This window comes from Micropterus dolomieu, linkage group LG18 (assembly GCF_021292245.1).
Source record: "Micropterus dolomieu isolate WLL.071019.BEF.003 ecotype Adirondacks linkage group LG18, ASM2129224v1, whole genome shotgun sequence".
Lineage (NCBI taxonomy): Eukaryota > Metazoa > Chordata > Actinopteri > Centrarchiformes > Centrarchidae > Micropterus > Micropterus dolomieu.
The window spans coordinates 25,839,776-25,860,540 of NC_060167.1; the positions used below are offsets into that span (position 1 = coordinate 25,839,776).

Sequence of the window (20,765 nt, forward strand, 5' to 3'; positions counted from 1 at the left end):
AGAGGCAAATCTGTACTAAATCTGTAGTAAGTGTCCTGTCCTTCCTCTAGCCATCAATCCACTTCCTTCCTCTAGCCATCAATTCACATTATCTCAGAAATGAGGTTCACAGGAGATTAAAGAGACAAAAAAAGGATAAACGCTATCGCACAAAATTATCATCACTTACCCACCCGTGGGAAACTTCTGCACCAGAGTCACCAAAACTATGACGCATTTCTTGTGCAGCTTTTAGTAAAATTAAGCAGAGCGTTAATGTTTTTCAGGACCTTTTCCAATATGCACATGTATGCATAACATGCCTTATCAGATATGTGGGCACATTGATGCTGACGAACATGACGAACATGACACATTACAAGCCCCAAGGCAAAGTGTCTTCATTAGCATATCAGTTATACCACTGTAATATCCTGTCCATGTCTGTCAACTATGATGATAGTTTAATAGTGAGATTAATAAAAGCACAATCTGTTTAACAAGCATGTAACTGTTCAAACACGTCATGCATCCATACACAAGCCAAACAAGAATGGAGAAAATAACCCACCCTTGCCTAACCCCTTTTGAATGCAGCACTGCCCCATCTAACCTGTATGGCCTGACAGAAACTGATAATTAGGTATTACCTTAGCACATATTTCAACTTGCTCATGACTTTTGAATTTGAATTCTAATACCTGACAATAATGTGACAGCAGATGAATATATCTATGCTGTGCTTGCTTTTAACACCCACACTTGCAGGTATATAGGTCTAAAGTTATTAAGACTTATTTTCTAAAATTCTATTTATGGTTATGACAGGAACTAACAGCCGCGAGATGACAGCTAGAACCTCGCAGACTCAAAAGCAAATGTAACAAGTGTGGAGAAGTGGAACAAGCTTTTAATGGAGCATGTTTTAGATGTTCGGCAGTAATCAGTTCCACATTCCCTTTCGTCATCTAGCTTTTCCCGCAGCTGAGGATGCACTCCATGACCTAATGCACAGTAATGCTTCACCTGTTCCACACACACACACACACACACACACAGTATTATACGGTAAAATAGTTTTAAATGCTGACCTCAACCTACACATAATAAGCATGATGACTTATTAATCTGGCTCTGTTAAAAGAGCCACACTTCCTATGGTAACTGCCTTTACACCGAAGTAGCAATAATCTCAGTATTTCTATAATCAAACTTGAATTAAATTATCTTAGGTCATATAACACTCATTTTCCAATCTGCTCTGCTAACAGTGCTACTGATGACAGTAAACCACCTGACTATCGCTTCCAGACTCCCATGTGTACTGGTTTCCAGGGAGTTCAGAGTTTGAGCATTAAGACTGATAAGTCATGTACGCCTTAACTTTTTAACTTGACTAGACAAAGACTTTCATATTTCTCTTTGAGTGGTTCAGATGTAGCAGTCTTTTAAACAGTACTTAATGAAGAATGAGTTTCCTAGTTTATGTGGTTTTAAAATGTTTTGCAAATTGATGGTGCACTGTAATCTATAGATATATACTCATCCCCTTCCTTTTATAAAGCCTGAAAAACTGGACTCCTTACAAATTAATTTGTGATGTATGCAAAATTAATTTGTGATGTATGCAAATATGTTGAGGAGCTCTAATCCCTAACTTTATACCAAAATTAATGGTTGTACTTTTCTGACATCATACACGTATTCTGTCATGGACCTTGCATGACTGAATGTAAAATTGCTGGTTTTAAACTTAAGCCTCCTGTTTGTTTGGAGAGCTGACAAGTCAGTGCACATTTCTCTGAGGTTACAACCACATGCGTCAGCCAGAACTTGCCACAATATTGCAGCTTCTAACCACATTACCCTCATCATACAATCCTTTTTTAATCAGCAAAATATCCAGTGCTAGACATTGTCTGCAAAGACAAAGCGAAGGGGCTGCTATGGGACATGAAGTATAATATAGCCAATGTCAATGTGTTTTCAGAATGAGGGGGCATCCAGAGAACTATTTACACATTTAGCTCCACATTCTGATTATCAATAACTGCTTTTACTGATCTCTGTGTTTCTTAGAGAGAAATGTATGTTGTTGTAGTGCCATCATGCAATAATTAGTTTCATTATATTGTATCCCTTAAAATTGTTATTAAAATACTTAATAATGTTCTGCAACAGATGTCTTTACTGGTCTGTGCATTTCTGGGAATTACTGTTATGATTTAATCAAAGCCTTAAATATTCAGATATAATTTTTTGCCATAATTAATTTTCCTGCACAGAGCTGATTATTAGCCATTGATGTAATATGCATACACACCCCGTAGGCCTGTATGGGTTTTGTGCTTGTTTAGCAGCTGAGAAATCTAGACTGAATAACACAAGGCACCCAGCACACAATCCATACAGTGATCCCAGCCAGCACAATTCACTGTTAACGCTTTCTTTCCACGCTAACCCTGGATCGCCTCCAAGCCTGAAATTTAAGAAATAGAACAAAGGTCAGAAATAAGGAGAAAGTGATAAGTGTTTTTATCATGTCAGTCTTGTGACTGACTGACACGATGATGCAAATTATTTTTAAAAAACCACATACATAGCACATGCTTTCCATATTTAAAAGTTGGGAAGAATTCAGGTTGAGAGCCTGAGGAACATCACGGCAACAACAAAAACGACTTTGCCGGCTGAGCAACAGAGCGCGCGTGTCCAGCTGACCAACAGCCGTGACATGGCTGTAGTAGGTGCTGCGAGGTTATTTATTTATACTTTTTAGATAAGGGTTTTAATGACAGCCTGCTGTTTGGACCACTTTGCCTGCAGAACTGAATGTAAGTTATAGTATTCAAAACGCTTTGTGACCATCCATATTTCAAAGAGACAGGCAAACAACGCCTTGCTCTGGTGATATAGTCAAATACGGAGGAAAACACAGGAATTTCCTCAAAGGCCACTACAAAGTAACTGCAAGTAACAGTAAGAATGATACAGTTTGCTTTTTTTCCTTTTTCTTTTTAAAAACAAAAGAAAAACACACAGGTGGGAATCTTTGGGCATCTCCAGATTCAATTCAGATTGTTGGTGTCATGAATAGATTCAGAATCGTCTCGATTCAAAAAATAGAAAGGAGTATCCAATTTTCAGGCTCTTTCTGCACTGAAATGCAATATGAAACATAGCCTAACTGGCTTACTGGTCATGATGAAAATCACTTTCTGACCGAACAGGAAAATACAGAGAAAATTGTCTGTGTATGTGTGCACAAGTTAAAAACTACATTAATTTGGAAGCATGGCACAGTCTTCTTCTGTAGCGAATGACGAAATTAAAGTGTAATTTACTGACCAAAATCACCGGATATTCTCTGCAAATATCAGAAATTGGTGATGTAGGGAGTAGGGGAGTTGTATGGAAGATTATTGATTGCAAAATGTTTGAGAGAGCACAAAACTTATTCTTAGCGCTACTCAGTCTGCAAGTCAACACTTGACCACGCACAGGATCAGACTCGTTTCTGAGTCTGGTCTCTCCATTTTCTCCAGCTGTTTTGGCAGCTTCTGAACACTCGAGATCACAAGAGGTCGTTTGCTAACCATTTCTGACTAGAAAGCTGCAATAGGACAAACCCACATCCGTTTGTCAGGTACATAGCAAAATTTATTTCAACTGATAACACCTCTGACAAAGACGAGAGAAAACGTAACCCAATGGCCGTTACACTGCTACACACCGTTACGAGGAAACATGTTGTTCAACCTGGAAACCGTAGCAAAAAGGGGGCTTGGAGGAAATGAGATGCTACCACGCCGACCATTACAGTTCTTGCAGTCCTCGCCGCAACGTGTAGTCACATTTTTGGGGAGGTGCATGTCAGGCTACGGAGTAGGGTATGCGGATATATGCATCCTCAGTTTAACAGGAAAACCCTTTGTGTTCATGGGGATTAAGACTACCAAAAGTGAGCAGGAGCAGCTTTGATCATTACCAGCGCGAGAATCACTATTTCTGCCTCAAATGTAGATAAGCAACTCCTCTCACTGCTCAAGTAATCTGTTATGGTGATGATTCTGTCCTCCATTGAGCAAAAATCTGATTCTAAAAATTTAAAAATAAAATCTAACCCTTTTGTCATCTATAAACTTCCATACTGCATTGTGTAGTCTTGGGGTTCAATTACATTTTTTTCTTCAGTTAACAACTTTATTAACATACAAAAATTGATTTTGGCATTTGAGAACCATTGTTTTTAATCACAGATTATACTTTAAGGGTAAGAATCCTGATTCTTTTGTTTCTTGCAACACATACTTTTTTGTGCAATCAAGGCCGGACAAAGTTATTAATCGGGGGAAGTGAATAAAATAAATAGAACCCAACCTTTTTTATTTTAAAAGCACTGTTCTGGCCTTGACATAAGTGCATAAATTATTAGTAACGACGTATTTAGTCTCCCACAGATGGCTATTAAGAACACACTGTATATATTTATGCGTTTCGTGTGCATTGATAGTTGTATGCCCAGTGATTGTGTAAAGTACAAAATACGGACACAGTTCACGCTTTATTCACCACTAATAACTGAGAAACACACAAACTCATCAGTTGAAAATGTAGAAGTTGAGGTGAAAACTGACCGTAAAGTTAATATGACTGTACGATGCCATCTATGACTTCGTGATGACTGAAAGGCGTTACAGCTGAGGCCACTACCTAACCTCGGGACTGTGAGTCATGGATGTGCCACAACGAGAGAAAGGGTGACATCATTCCAGAGTCATCATCCTCTTCGGATGGGCTCCTATAGAAAGCTCTCACTGTGCACGAGGGGGCCTACTTTCTGAAAACCACGTGACCTTCTGGTACTGTGCAGGCTGCACCCAACTAGAAAATGCATAATGCATGCAATGTGCGGATGGGTAAAGGACTAGGTTGTACGTGCAGGACTACAATGTTTTTGTAGTGGTTGGTTAACCCTCACTGTTTGATGAGCTCAGATCATAGCTCCTGACGAGGCAGGGCTTTGGCAGATGATGCAGGCATGCACACGCCACTGTCCAGCCGTCTTCAGAAGACAGTGATAAACGACTGAAAAACAGGCGACGTTTGACACTGGAGTCCAGTTAAACTTCATCCTGGAGCTGCCAATGTGTTTTCTTGAAATGACCAGTAAGTTACACGCAAGTGTTTACAGGACAAGTTACACAGCAAAACAAAAATTTGCACAAAAACAAACATAATCCCCACCCGCCGAAGAAATGCGAGCCACCCCGAAGCGTGCACGATGTGCCATCAATTCATAACAGCCAAAGTCTGAACGTGTAAACAAACGACACAACTGATATTCCTCCTTTCTTCCACAGGCACCCTTTACAGGGCTGCTAAGCAGCCCGTGGGGAGGTAACTGTGACGGGCCTCTGTGGGTGGTGGAAACCCGTTCGGCCGTTGTGCAATCGTGCTGTGTGCTCTGCAACAACTGCTTACCATACAGATCCGTAAGCACCGGACCCGACGGGAGATAAGCTCTGGTACCGCTCCGGGACCTCCCACACGGTTTTGTTGAGCTCCTGTCGGTAGAAAACGGGTCTCTCCTTCTGCGACATTCCTGCGGATTTACCAGCCGCGCAGCGACAAAACAAGCCAGCGGAAACTTCTGCCCCTCTCCTCTCCTCCCCGTGTGGTACGGCGTGGTGTGCTGCTGCTCCTGATAAAACTTACAACTGAGACGGCCTGGATCACACAAAAACTTCAGCCGCCCAGTCGTGCAAATTCGGTGCAGCTGTGCAAAAAAAAAATATTTCCCCCACCTCTCCGTGCACGTCGGTGCGCTTGGAGACAACTTCCTCTTCAAATCGTGCTCGGGTCAGGAAGCCGAGTGGGTACTAGCTTTCGCTGAATGTTTCGTCCAGAACTGTATAGCTTTGCTGGGGCGCGCGGAAACGTGAACGCGTACGTCTCTTCGTCACTGCGCGTCCCTGTTCTGACAATGTTCTCGCGAGAACTGGATCGCATATTGAGAAACCAGGGGATATCCCGTCGTTTCTGTGGACACGAGTGGGAATCTCCCTCTGACAATCCCTGAACATGTTTAATCTGTTTAAATGTACTTTAGATGTAATGACGTAATAGCATCTTACAGTCACACCAATCTAATCATGTCATGACTTAACAATGCAGTATTACTAAATCACAATTATGTAATTAAGATTTTTTTATACTGGTCAACAGATTCTCTTTAATAACAAGTAAAAAATATCTATAAATAAAACACATTTTTATTAATATTATTCACCCATTTGATTATGGCTCACACCTACATGGCAAGTGCTGTCATTTGTTTTTATTAGCTGCAAATGAGTGGAATAAAGATCACCTGTGTATTAATTGAAGTGTGACAAGGAACTGTGAGTCACCCTGGAAGGTCCGACTGCTGATTAGTTAATTTGTAAAATCATAAAGACAAATGAACGTTAAAAACAGCCCTTTTTCATGGAAGAAACAATGTCACAGCAGCAAAAGCCAGGTGTAAATTCCATTTAGCTGCTTCGGTTTCGAGGACGGGGTATTGTGCTCATTGGGACGTTTGAATAGAACAGAGTTATCATTACTGTTTTCACACCCGTGCTTTTCCTACAACCAGTCCAATGTCTGTAGTGAAAAGGGTCTTTCCTGAACAATGAGGTTGGGGATACAAGACAATTTCCAATGTACAAAGTACAGAATCAGAATCAGAATCAGTTTTATTGCCAGGTATGTGTACACATATGAGGAATTTGACTCTTGTACATTGTACATTGCTCACGATGTGCTTACTTATACAATAATACAATAACACAATAATAAAATAATAATAAAATAAAATCAGGCACAAACTACAGAATAGACAACACTAATATACACACTATGAACAAAACAATATAGACATATTGACAAATAGTGCAGTGATCAGAGTGCAAAGGATGCAAGAGTAAACTATTCTCATTATGTACATGTTGAAGGTGGATATGATATACAGGTACACATACATGTACACATGTACACAGTGTGATGGAGCATAGTGCAAAGGATGCTGGAAAAAATAAATAAGACCTATGACCTGAGGTAGGTGTATTGGTATACAGTATATACAATATGACATAGTATGAACAGCACTGAAATAGAGAACATAAGGTAAGGTAAATCATAAACAATGGAAATATGTTTTAAATCCCTACACACAAAGCAATCTCAGTCCCTGTTCTTATCTGTAACAACACAATGGTGAAAGGAACTACCATATGCCATCAGAGCAGGGGTGTCCCTCTCTAACTTCAAGAAGCTCCTGAAAACTCGTCTCTTCCATGAACACTTCCTCTAATAACACCTCTGACCCCTAACATGCACTTCCTGTGCTCTTCTTTGGTTTCCTTACAATTCGCTTGTATTGATTGCACTATTTCATTAACTCTTACTTCTTTCCCTAGGTATTTACCCCATTGATGCTGTACGTGCTAATAGCTCACTAGTATTTATTGCTGCTCTTACTAGTATCTATTGTCACTTGTAGATCTCTTACTGTATTGATGCTTGTATGTTGTTCCTCAAATATAAGTCACTTTGGATAAAAGGAAAAGGGTTTAAATGTAAATCTCCTGACACCAGGTTGTCTTCAAAAACTGAGTGTGTTTGTGACAAGGGCACGAGTGTCAGAACCCACCAAGCGGCTTATGGCACGTGTGAAGGAGGTACAGGGTTCACTGGGTGAGATGGGAGACACTGCACACAAACACTATTGGCTAGATGCTTCTCCACTCGCAGTTTGTTGGTAAAGAACTTGGATGACCTCTAGCCTGTGTGACAAAATATAAAAATTATTTGACCATTATACTACATGCTGCATTTGTCCAACACTGAACATCAGCAGAAATACATGATGCATGGCGGGGACAGCCTTATTCTGTGGGGAGATATCTGGAGTTTCTCTGCATCAGGCCTTGGAGGACTTGTGACGGGAAAATTACTGCAACAAAATACAGACGAAAATCTGAGATACGATGATGGGAGATGATTTATTTTACAGCAAGACAACAACCCCAAACATGAAGTCCACGCTGCACATAAATGTCTTTAAAAAGTTAATTACCACGAAAGGCCTCTATCCACTCCAGGCTTTGTGGCAGGAGTTGAACACTGCTTCAATCAACGTGACTGGACTGCCTTAACTAAATATTAACTTGAAGAGCATAAACCCAAATACATTTAATTATTTCATATTTGTACTTCATTTGGAGGATTATTTTCTCTTTTGCAGATCAACAAAACATGAAAAACTCCAAAGTGACAGGGGTGAACACACTGTATAGGCACTGGATGTCTGTCACTTCAGACCTGACACTTGTTTTAAAGAAAACAAACACAGAAATTGTTTGATTAATGTTTTACTCAAAATTACATTGCATCCCTCCAAAATAGTTAAAAAACAAAGGTGACAGAATTAAACTCAGAATAACAGAATGTAATCAAGATGGCATGAGAAGGACCATCCCTATTTGGCATTGCATTTAAATCTTGAGGCAAGTCTGACATAGCCATCTAATTTTCACAATATGTTGAGATATGCCTCTTTTAAAAAGGTATTACTCTTCTCTCTGCAATATTCTACAATTGTGATAGGACTTTTGACGCCTATGTGACTTACAGTTCAATCGTAACAATGTGACTTTTAACACATCTATCTAGATCTTTCTAGCCTTAGATGTCAAAGTAAAAACATTCACCTGTGCAAAAAGTCTATTTCAAATCTAAAACAAAGTTTAAGAGATACCAAACAGCTCTGTTAAGAAAAGAAAAGAGTAAAAAATATGGTGTACACAAGAACATCTTTATATATTAGCTTTGTTTCTCTTCCCCTCCACCCTTGACAGAAGAAGTGATACAGAAAAAAAAAACAGCACAGCTGGGAGCAAGCAGAATTCACCATTTTCAGTTTTATCACGCGTAACCCCTGCCAAATCTCTACTGGTCCTATCTTTCCCCAAATATATACAGCTAGGCTAATTTTAGGTTGTATACAGGTTGTATAATGCACAAACTGCCCTTTCGATCTTCTGCATCCTTTAATATAAATATTTATGGGGTGAGGGTGGAGACAACCAACAGAGTTAACCCTACAATAGAATGACAACATGGGACCCAATAGGCTCGCTCCTCTGTAATAACTGTGGAGTAGATTCAGATGCCCTTCATGTTCTGTAGTGCACACACATTATCAAGGGAGGAGTTATGTACCCAGTCACAAGAAGGGGGCAGCAATGGCTGGTCTTACACAAGGGTCCACAGGGCCAGTGGGGTTTCATCACACATGTAATCCAACAAGGATTAGTGCATGGCCACAGAGATGAGTTCATCCCCAGCTTGCACCCATTCAGTTTTTTTTCCAGTCCAGTCTGGTTCTATCATTTCAAGAAGACAACGTAGAAAGCCACAGCCAAACAGGACATCGCCACCGCAATGTGAAGCCGCGTCCCGATTACTGCAGCTGAGAAGAGAAAGGAGGAGTGAGTTAGGAAAACAACGGATCAACTGCAAACACACAGATTAAGGAAAACATAGCAAACCATGTAAACAGATGTGTTAACAGTGCAGTGAGTGTTGCAGGCAAGAGAAAAGTCCAACACTACAGTGTGGTGTGTAAATATTTAGGAAGTGCCACGTTTTCTGTTGTTTTGACTCTGTACAACAAACCACTACATTTGAAATGAAACAATGACTGAGATTAAATTTCTGACTTTGTGAAGAGTTTTTATGAGCACCACATAGGACCTTTTCACAGACGACATTCAGAAAGAGCTGAAGAAGAAGCTTCCCAGTAAAGTTTGTATGACACTGAGCCAGACCACACACACACACACACACACACACACACACACACCAAGAGCCCCTGAACTGGCAAAACTATACAGGATGCAACACTTATTAATGTTATTAATCATACCTGGCCTTTACCTGCTATTTCATGTCAAAATACTGGTTGTTAAAGATATTAGTGAAGAGATGCACAGATAAGACAACCAAGTGAGTTGTTGTTATGGCCAAACAGCATCAAATGTTTGAAGACAAAAGGCCCTTGAAACAAGCAGGGAGTTCAGATCGCTGAAGCGCAAGCCTGGCAGAGCTTCAACAAGGAAGATACAAAGCACCTGCTGGGGTCTGTAGGTCACAGACTTTAAACATTATCTACCTTTGTAGAAGACGCCCCACACTCCTTTCTTCTCCGACAGCAGCCAGGTGTTGATACGAGGCACCTTTTTGAGGTAAGCGCACGTGCAGATGAACAGCAGCCCAAACACCACAATCCCATCAAAAGAGTACACTACAGAGGAAGGGGAAGAGAACGTCACACAGTCTGTCTTCCTTGACAGTTAACTGAATGCATTGCTAATTCACCTTAATCACACATCTGTTAGCTGAATTAAATGAGACAAAAACACTGACAGAAACAGAATACTCTGGAATGTGAAGAAGCCAGAGGTGAGAAATCCACCGTGGAATATAATTCACAGATTCTTGCTGCGTTAATGCATAGGTCAGTTTTCATTTGTGAATTTGAAAAGGCCTCTTTGTAAGGAGAAAACAGCATAGAAGCTGACTGGAGAGAAAGAAGGAGAAAAAAGGGAGAATCTGCTAAACACACATTAATTTTATTGTAATACAAACAAAAACAATTCCCCGGAAAGTAAGTTTAGTTTCAATGAACACTCTTCACAATCTGTCACCAAATGACATTTTCAATGTATGTCGGTGCTCTGACGCCCAGCTCTGAGAGACAGACGTTTATGCTCCTGCTGCTTTATGTCTCGTATTGTCTCCATTTAAAGTCATTTAAACAATAGCATTTACTCCCAGTCCTGAGGTCTGCAAGCTGTGTTGTTGACTCCGGGAAGTCCAGAAGCAGCAGCGTTAATGACAGAGAAATGTTGATATTTTAAGGACTAATGTCGGTTACATGCCCACAGGTTTTCTTGCCCGTTTCGATTATTGTTGTGGTCTAGATGTCTGAACTGTTTAGCATTAGCCGCCGACACATTAACGTTAATCAAAGCTAACGTTAGTTAGCAAGAAACCTTGTAGCCTGACAATAATACGACGTTTCCAACATAAGAAGGTTTGAAGACAAGGGCTTTTCAAACTGTGCACTTGATCTGTGATTGTAACAAACGAGCAGGTTAACACTGCTGAAATTCGTAAAGGATAATCTGAATGTTTTGGTGCTAGCAGACTAACATTGCTCCCCAGGGCCACGTCTACAGCTAGCCTAGCTTCCACGTTAGCATTCCTACCATTAAGTTAGCTGGCTAGCCTAACTTAGCTCTACATGTCCTGCTGCAGACACTTCTTAGCTAGTTGCATAATACAGTAAACATACCATTTGTCATATTTGCAGTTTTCTCTTTGACGATGTTATATGACTGTTTCTTTCTTTAAATTACATATCCATCATGTATTCTAGCATGGGAATATAAAGCAGTCCGCTTCGCACTCAGTCGCGTGACATTTCCGGTTTCACTGGTTTGGCTTGCTAACTTCTTTCACGTTTTATATTTGTCGTTGTCCATCTAGCATTACTGCCATCTACTGGAATATATGACTCACAGCTCCCTGCACACCAACCTGAAATTTAAACTTGTCCAGAAAACCATTTTATTGATAAACAATAATAAATTCCATAAATTGACAACACAAGTGAACACAGGGCAACCTTCCTCAGTATGCGTCAGTGTACATAATTTAACAGATTGTAGTCTAACAGACCATGTAGTATGTTTGTATAGTATCCATGACCATGGTCAACATCTATTAGAAGGAAATTGAATGTTATATTGTCTGGAGAATGTATTACCAACAAATGGACAGGACTGTTAATAGACACATATACCACATGAGAAGGCAGAACGAAATATGCTCACAACAACATTTCTCACAGGATATGGCAAGCACACTGTACTCTGACATATTTGACATGGAGACAGTACCTACAGTGGAAGGAAGACAAGCGTATAGGATTAACAAAGTGGTGAAAAATGCTGGCTCTGCTGCAGCTCTGAACCTGGACACACCGTGGGCGGCACAGAGGGAAGGATGAGGATTAAACTGAGTTTCCACCCACACTGCAACGAGCTTCCACCTCCACCTCATTCCCTGCGGTCCACCATGGAGCAATTTGTGTTGACAGCCATCAGACATTCCCGGGTGCTTTCTGTCCAAATAACCTCAGTCTCAGCCAGTCAAGACAGTACTGAATCAGGGTACCTGCACTGCATGTAAGACCCATAGACTACAAACCACCTTGTGTTACGTAACAATCTGCTCCAGATTAACCAGTAAAACATTAGTTTATATGTATATCTAACCTATCTGTTATATCTGTTATACTGTGCATATGCTCCCATCTACCGCCATTAATTCAAACCCACTGGATAGACTTACTCTGTCATCATAGGCAGGCTGAAAAACCTATCTATTTCTGCAACTATGTGATACCTGCATGTATACATAAAATGCACTTCTACACACTTTGTCTCATTGAGTTCTGGAACCCATATATAATGCCTAAACCTCAGCCTTCTGCTCATACTATTTGCATCTATAAAAACGTTTTACATTGCACACCCACGTTATATGTCACATGTAGTGATTAGTCCTAATTCAGTATTTTCACTTTTTTAATACTGCACACATTTTGCATCACAAGCAACATCCACTGCCACTATTTGGCACATCCTCTTACCATAGTTATTTGCCTTTCATACTTAATCCCCACATTTCTATTTAGTATGTTTTTGCAGGGCTGAAAAAGGTCTTTATATAGCCCGCATTTTACCTGATGTCTCCTCAGGACCATGAAAGTTTCTTCTCTTTCAGAGGGTAGTTTTTCCAGCTTGAATATAATTTGAAGGCAGCAGGGCAGCGGTGTGTAAAAAGTATAGATTAATTGCTAGACTAACACTAAAGTAGAATTTAGCGTGAACCTTGACTCCCCTCAGTGTGTGTGATAATAGTTGGACCCACAAGGTATATATTATTTGTTTTGTTGGTGTTTCATTATCCTAATCATTACATTACTTTATCCTAATCATCCATATGATGTCAAGGACAACAGAAGTTTCTCTCCTGGAGGGAACAAGGTTTGAACAAAGCGTCGTAAGACTGTTAATAAGATTTGACCACAGGACAGTGCAGCACACCTGTTCAGATCAGCTTCACTGTGCACCCTTAGAACAACAGTTAGCTTCTGCTTCTTCTTCTTCTGCCCTTGCTTCTGCGACAACGGACTTCAGCACAGCTCTCTTTTCAGCAATGCGTCTCTACCATAGTACACAGGTAAGACTGATATTATAATTAGTTCTATGGTGTGATGATAGTTTCAGTAATGGTGTGGATAATGAATTAAAGTAGTAAAAATATGATTAAGTGGGCAAAAAATTGCCTATTGGTTTCTTCTGGGCTGATAATACACAAAAACCTTGTTGACTTCATTTTGCAAAATTTCTTCTGGCATGGATGTTGGTAAGAGAAATAGTCACTAAACTGACTGAAAGCATGATTTGTGATCTCTTTCTCTCGTTCCGGCAAGATCGTACTATGAGTTGTGTCATTTTGAGGACAACAATCTGACAACAAAACTGTTCAAGCTTGTTTGACAAGTTCTTTAATTTTAATGTTGCTGACAGTCTGGTGTAGATTTACATGTTTTATGTTCTATAAATATATTAAAGATCTATGCAGTCTTTCACGTTTTCAAAGTGCAAATTTTGCGAATGGAACTGACTTACTTGCCTGCTGTTCTTCATTCAGGTATCACAAAAAATGGTTCTTCGAAATAGAAGAGGTAAGATCATATTAAACAATGGACAAGTTGAAAGTCAAGTTTATACTGGTTAACTGAAGCTAAGGAACAAATGACATGCTCTTAACATTTGGTCGTAAGTGGTAGCCCATCACTTTAAAACACTCTTATGATGACACATACAACTTGAACATAAGCAGCACCATTTTTTAACATGCACAGTATCTACCAACAGAGACTCTACTCATGCTGTGTTTGCAGGAGTGTACTAGATACAAGACTGACAAGGATATATGCCTGTGTGTGCTGGCTTATATTTATTTGTGTCAGAGGGACATCGCTGGCGGATGGTCCCACCACACCAGGGGACTGAGTGTCAACAACAGGAGGGCGGTGACCTCATCAAACCCAGGAAGCTGCCAAATCCAGTCCTGGCTTCCCACCAACACCGAGCCCTTCACCAAGAGCTGCTATTCTGCCACAGAAGGTGAGGAAACACTGCGCTCTGTACCTGCCATCTGTAACCAGGTCACACGGGCAGCAGGAACGGGCCGATCCATGTACACACAAATGGGATATGATAAGTCAAGGTACGTCTACTCAGCTGCTCTAAGAAAATATTTTATTTGTCTCCTGCCTCAGTCAGAGAATCCTCTTATACCTTATGTCAAGCGGACCAGTGTTGTGGCTGGGGATAAGCCACATGTTTAGGTGGTGTTTAACACTGATCACGTCAAAGATACAAGAGATCACTGCTAATCTCTCAACAGGGAGGCAAGTGCTTTCACTCTCTTGTGTCTGAGAAAGCAAACATGTAAATCACTACACAGAGTTTGGTTTGTGGTTCTTATGCGTTTGGACAAAAAGCTACTTCAGGAACCCAATGACATTGTGTCCAAATGTCCATATGATGATATGATTACTCAAGATAACTCCCAGACCTCATCATTGAGCTTCATTTAGAGCTACCTTTTATTTATGTTCCGGGGAAGTCATTTTCTTTTTTGGCTGCTTATCGTCATGCAGTGATCTATCTCATCAGTATTCCCTCTTACTCCCCCCCACCCTCATGTGTCCTCAGAGGTCTACTGCCCAGAAAAAGGACAGAGCAGCAGTGTGTGCTGGAGCGCAGACAGCAAGAGCAGAACAAGCAGAGCGAGCTGGCCCTCTGTCCTCCCTCTGACCTGGAGATGAAACTCTTTGCAAGGCAGCAGACAATGCAAGTCGTACGTATGTTAACCACAGAAACCTGGGGAATCCAGCATTTGTAATCATATATTCTACTTTTTGGGCGTGTGTGAGCAAGCCTGCAGATATTGGCAAATATGCAATGTTACTGAGGAGGATGTCCAAACACAGATGTTTCCTGTCTTGCAGTATGAGCTGGAGGAGGAGAAGAGGAGTGAGAGCCTGCAGAACGAACCTGAGTTTGTTCGTGTGAGACGAACCCTGAAGTGTATCCAAACCTTTTCCTAGTGACGAGCACAGTAAATGGACAAATGAATTCATCACAGATTGGCAATTGAATATATTTCGGATTGGATTAATCAAAATTCAGCTCCCTTATTTTAATACTAATGTTTAAGCATAATGGATCATGTAAATTCACACGGCAGTTTGGAATTTCCCAATGTAACATGCTTGATGTCCATCATCCATCCATCTTCATCTGCTTATCCTGGGTCCGGTCGCGGGGGCAGCAGCTCCAGCAGGGGACCCCAAACTTCTCTTTCCCGAGCCACATTAGCATATATTATTATTATATTATACGTCAGGCCACATGCTTGATGTAGTTCCTCTAAAACCTGGGTTGTGTAAAATCAAAGCATGTTTTTACAATTGAAACATTTCTAAATATAACAGCTATAGAAGTAAGGCAATTTTATTTAGTATTATATTAGTATTTGGTATTTTTTTAAAAAGCATTTTGTGAAGTCCTCATGGTAGCAATTCTGGCTTTTGTAGAGAAGTGTACAACATGCATTCATTTGAATATGACATATCCTTTCAAACAATGAATACATAAGAATATAAGTGACAAAAATACATTTAAAATGTTTAATAAAACATCCAGGGAGGCTGACCATGTACGTCAAAACACTGAAACTTAAAAGCTGAATTGAATCAGAATCTGCTAGTGACAACAGCGAGAGAACGGTTATGTCATTATTCACAAAAACGCAACAGCAGTCTGAAAATGAGCTCGGTCGTATGTTGCTCCTTTTGCAGCTTTCCTTTTGTTGTCGTTTGTGCTCTAACGTATCGTACCCTTTAATCAACGCTGTACACATTTCACAAGTTTTAGGACACAGCTACTGACATCACAGGGTAAGTTCAGGTTGGAGAGCTTAACATCAGAAAACAAAGTAATCACTGAATAATGATTGGTGGACTGTAAAATGATGTTTCGCGTTTAAAAAAGTGACCAAGTGCCAGCTGCTAGTCTATATCAAGTTTCTCGATCTGAATCTGTGGTGCGCTCCAAACAAACATTCATAAAATAACTTGGTATCTCTGCACAGTAAATGTGCGTATGTATGACCTAAACTTTAAAGTGAGACTGTTGCAGTATAAGGAATAAGAAGGCCTGCTGAATAAAACACATTCAACCATTTTCTCTTACACATTCTTCGCACCTCCAGATACATGAAACCTTGTGTACCATTGACCGTAAACAAGTTTTACATTTAAAAAAATTAACATTTCTTGTCCATTAATTCTGTGAATCATAAGTACCCCTCTCCCCAACATGTTTATAAATACAAATACTACTCACAAGCAGCAACCACAGGCCCCGTGTGCTTCTGTCTCATCTCAACACCAGTGTGTTGTGTTTGCTGCTGAATAAATTAACAATAAATAAAGTACAAAAAAATTTGCTTTCACAAAAAATGTAGACATCATGGCAGGGTAACAACCTCCCGTCTGTGTTTCCATGTACTATCTACTACACTGAAATAACCTTGAAACATATCTTGTAGTGGAACTATTTAGCAAGAGGTGCGGCAGAAGAAGCACAGACAGAGGAGAGAAGTAGGCCACCGATGTGGTAAACAGAAAGGAGAAAGCAGAGCACTGACATGAGCATGGGTCCGAATAACAAGGCCAAGGGAGTTTATGGGTCAAAAACGACACGAGGCTGAAGTTGGCTTCCTATTCAAGCGCTCTGAATAGTGACTTGTTTCACTATCAGAATGCGATCCATTCGGTCGGTAACATTTGAAAAGTCACAGCCGCACAATTTTACCCCCATTCACGCCGGCAAAAGTCAACACAGTGGATGCTGTAGCGCTACCGCCAACTAGCGTTTGTCTGCGTAATTGCAGAACAACAGAGACACAGACGCACAAGTATAAATGCCTGGCTAGGCACGTAGCCCTGATGCATGAGTATAAATCAAGCTTAAGCCAGGGCGAGTAAAAAACAAAACTACTGTATTTCGACTAATCAGACCTGGACTAGACTAACATGTTTAAAAGGTCCCACATTGTGCTAAATACTCTTATGTATTTTCAACAGAAATGTGTGTCCCCTGTGTGTTCAAAGAAACCATCCTCTCTTTTAATCCTGCTCTGTCTTTCAGTAAATGTGTATGCAAACACGCTCTTTCGATTTGGCTCCCAGCATGACATCAGGAATGGAGCTATCTAGCACAGCCTTTGTGAGTGAATAAAGTTGTTTTTGTACAGTAATCATTGATGCATATACTCGCATAGCCAGACATAACTCGACACATCGTCTAAGCACTGTGCCAGCTAGTTGCCCCTCTGGTGGCTTCCTAAAGTTGACCTATCAGAAGAAAGTGGCCTTTCAGGGAGTAGGGGCAGAGTGTTCGGACAGAGGATGAACAGAGGTGCTGAAGCAGTGGACAGTATGAGAAAAATAATGTGTTTTTTGAACAATAAAGGATGTAAACATTTTCTAGTAGACACCAAAAATAAAAGTATAAACCTGAAAATGAGCATAATATGGGACCTTTACAGCCCATTTTCAGATTTGTGAAACATATTTTCTTCTTTGTGAAGACAGAAAAAAGGATATGTCATTGCTTTTCCTCGATCCAGTCCACGTTAGACCAGTTCTAGCTCAAAACCCAATATATCTAAATTTGTCAAACCTATTTTAAATGAACATGGACCGTTTAACACCCAGCTGGTGAAAGTGGTGAAAAAAGACAAAAATGATAGCATATAGTGTTTTTGAGCTAGACCTGCTCTTATCTTATCTATATAAAGAAAAAGCGGTGAAATTGACCATTTTTTGGTTCTCGGTATTATAAAAATGGTTCCCCAAATCTTGAAATAGGATTTTAACAGCAATAAGAGATTTTGATGATTTCTGGGACTTGTTACACAACTTTAAATGGTGTAACAATGGAGAATTGGTCGAAAAACATTATGCCTCAACTTTTTCCGGACTTAAGAAGATACAAATCAAAAGCCAACTTCAGCCTTGTACAATGGACAAAAATTAAGGAATTCCATCCTTCCTTTGGCAACACTGCGAGGGTGGCACACCCCAGTCATATACATAGGACAACCGCAGCTTGACTTCCTCCTTGCAGAGCCTGCCGTCACGCTGCAGAGTCTGGTGTTTTTCCAACATGTCCTCCAAGCTCTGCTTATGTGTCACCAAGTATTTGTTGTTGCAACCACGCGATTTATACTCCGTGTCAAAGCGTGGGTCATGTGTCCGCCGAACATCCACAGGAGCCAGCCAGGCGCCCAGTGACACATCCTCACTCTGCCACGTCTTGAAGTAGGCTACATTAAGATGCACAAAACGTACGAGGTCAGCCGAGAGGATGTAACCCCCACCCAGTGCGTAGGGCAGGTAGTAGTCACAGAGCTCCCACGAGCTTTCCCGCCACTTCCCAGCTGTTTTCACTCGGCCTCTCCCTGAGAAGAAGCCCCAGTACAACCGGTTGGGCTCTTTCCCCTTCAGCTCCTCCTTAAGGAGGTCCAGGCGAGCGAATGTGTCATCATCTGCTTTGAGGACAAACTTGAACTCCACATTCTGGTCCAGCCAGGAGTACATGTGCAGCAGCTTCAGTGTTAAGTTCTCGTAAGAATCTCGCAACTCAGGCAGTAACAGCAAATCCTTGTGCCGCCCTTGCTCTGTGTTAAGGTTCTGAAGGTCCTCATTGGGAAGCCCCTGAGTTCCCACCACAAACATGGCCAGAACATCGGAGTCCCGCTTGGCCAGCCAGGTGCTGCGGATAATACTCCTCCGCTCTGTGTACTTGGGGCCGGTTGTGATGAGGACCACAAGGAATGCGTACAGGTCTTTGGATGTGGAGGGGGGATTATGCGGCTCTGGACGGGATTGCAAAGAATTGGCACGAGGGGCTAGGCCTGGAGGATCCTGGTGGCCCTGTTTCAGGGTTTCAGAGGTACATTTAGCCAAGAAGACCAAAACTACAGCAAAGCTGCACACAGTGCCAATCACCAGGGCTGTCTTGTGGCGGCACACTAGACGCAACAGATTCATGGTGCTGAGTCTGGAATGAAAAACACTGTTAGCATTAATGTAATTCAAAATATCAGGTTGATGTCAAAACATGCATTAAACTTTTCAGCTTTACATTTCAGTAAGCATCATGAGGGAATATCAAGTGGCTCAAAGAGCAGAGTTTGACATATAACAAAATACATTTGTGTTTCTCATCTCATGGTAAATTAAATACATGCCTAAATGATGGTGCAGTTAATAATCACACAGCACAAAATATTTGCATCAGCTGGTTTTATGGCAGTGTTTACACACATTCCAGATGTAAACAAACATTTATGAGCATCAGAAAAGATGTCTATAGAGTTTGTGTATAGTAACAAATGGCATTAAATTGGTCGTAGCACCTTCAGTTCCTGTGCTTTAAAGTTTAGTAGGTTACCCTAAATCTACAGATTTTGCCTTGAATAACGGCAGCAATCGAGCAAGTTAGCAAGGTAACCTCGACTCAGCTGCACACCTATGTCTTTGTAGCACAGTAAACTGTCACAACAGTGTTGTAAGCAGTTGTAAAAGAATGATTGTTAGTTACCTTAGCTAGTTAAAAGGTACCTGTCCCGTGAATGATACAGCCAGGGGGGCCCACAGACGACAGCTGTGCAGGGCTAACGCTAGCTACCGAGATAAGACCCTCTGCGCACTTTGCAATCTCACTCCGCTGAATGCAAACTCACACAGGCTGCTCATACTGGTCTAAACATGAGATAAACACCGCCCAGTTTAGCGTCGTCGACAGGCAGGTTACAATAAGCAGGTTAAATCGCTCGCTGGGAGAGTTGAGCCCTGAATCGATCTAACGTTATTCATTTTTTTTGTCTCGTAGTGTGGTCACTAGTCCACCAAGTCAGTTCTGTGTGGCAATGACGAAGAGGAAACGGAAGTGAAGCCCCCGCAAGAAGGGAATTAAAGTAATAAAGAAAATAAACACCCTTTTTTGTTTACTTTCTGTTATTGTTATTTACGTTATTAGAACAAATTGCATATACACGTATATACATATATCTACACGGGAGGAAACGCTTGGTTGTGTTAGTTAGATATTTTGCGAACAACGGAAAGGGTATCACAATCACATATTTAAAAAACAATAGATCACTGACAACGTTGTTTTATTAAATATGGCACGTGTAATCAGAAAAGGCATTTTAAGAAGGATAATGTAAAGAAGGATCAGTTTGAGGACAGCTGCTGACTGGAGCATGCGCACTTTCATGAAACGACTGATGCAGCGTCAAGTTTGCAGAGCATCACCAGAACAAGACCGAATGTTAAAGTTTTGCTTCAAAATAAAAGCACAGTAGTAGCCGCATCAAATTAAAATGGACTTCATAGGCTGAGCATCACAACCTCAACAACATCAAGAAATGTTACCGATGTAGGTCCAAACACCCTTAATTATTTTCTTATATGGTTGGAATTTTTTAACTGTGATTCTAGATCTGAACAAGTA

General features: G+C 40.8%; 4 protein-coding genes across 7 annotated transcripts in view; 1 reads left to right on the plus strand and 3 right to left on the minus strand.

The window, feature by feature from the left end:
* The window catches only part of mapk14b (mitogen-activated protein kinase 14b), a 20,714-nt gene extending 14,827 nt beyond the window's left edge, over positions 1-5,887 (minus strand). The window contains exon 1 of one of the 2 annotated variants that reach the window (XM_046029591.1): positions 5,464-5,887. In XM_046029591.1, coding sequence (XP_045885547.1) covers positions 5,464-5,582 — 119 coding nt within the window. In that variant the 5' untranslated portion in view covers positions 5,583-5,887. The remainder of the gene's footprint in view (positions 1-5,463) is intronic. The other variant, XM_046029590.1, reaches the window with a different exon arrangement.
* Positions 1-16,417, plus strand: part of si:ch211-160o17.6 (protein FAM107B) — an 18,459-nt gene extending 2,042 nt beyond the window's left edge. The window contains exons 1-6 of one of the 3 annotated variants that reach the window (XM_046029593.1): positions 11,250-12,278; positions 13,296-13,338; positions 13,813-13,846; positions 14,135-14,291; positions 14,886-15,030; positions 15,182-16,417. In XM_046029593.1, coding sequence (XP_045885549.1) covers positions 12,097-12,278; positions 13,296-13,338; positions 13,813-13,846; positions 14,135-14,291; positions 14,886-15,030; positions 15,182-15,280 — 660 coding nt within the window. In that variant the 5' untranslated portion in view covers positions 11,250-12,096 and the 3' untranslated portion in view covers positions 15,281-16,417. Of the gene's footprint in view, positions 1-11,249; positions 12,279-13,295; positions 13,339-13,812; positions 13,847-14,134; positions 14,292-14,885; positions 15,035-15,181 lie in introns of those variants that run through there. The other 2 variants (XM_046029594.1, XM_046029595.1) reach the window with 2 other exon arrangements.
* On the minus strand, positions 8,009-11,537 carry tmem167b (transmembrane protein 167B). The gene is made up of 3 exons (XM_046029596.1): positions 11,384-11,537; positions 10,199-10,330; positions 8,009-9,496 (listed from the first exon to the last, which is right to left on the minus strand). The coding sequence occupies exons 1-3, from the start codon at positions 11,391-11,393 to the stop codon at positions 9,414-9,416; spliced, it is 225 nt and encodes a 74-aa protein (XP_045885552.1). The 5' UTR covers positions 11,394-11,537; the 3' UTR covers positions 8,009-9,413.
* On the minus strand, positions 15,849-20,270 carry b3galt6 (UDP-Gal:betaGal beta 1,3-galactosyltransferase polypeptide 6). Its single transcript, XM_046029592.1, has 2 exons — positions 19,848-20,270; positions 15,849-19,304 (listed from the first exon to the last, which is right to left on the minus strand). The coding sequence occupies exon 2, from the start codon at positions 19,292-19,294 to the stop codon at positions 18,275-18,277; it is 1,020 nt and encodes a 339-aa protein (XP_045885548.1). The 5' UTR covers positions 19,295-19,304; positions 19,848-20,270; the 3' UTR covers positions 15,849-18,274.
* Positions 20,271-20,765: the final 495 nt, after the last annotated feature.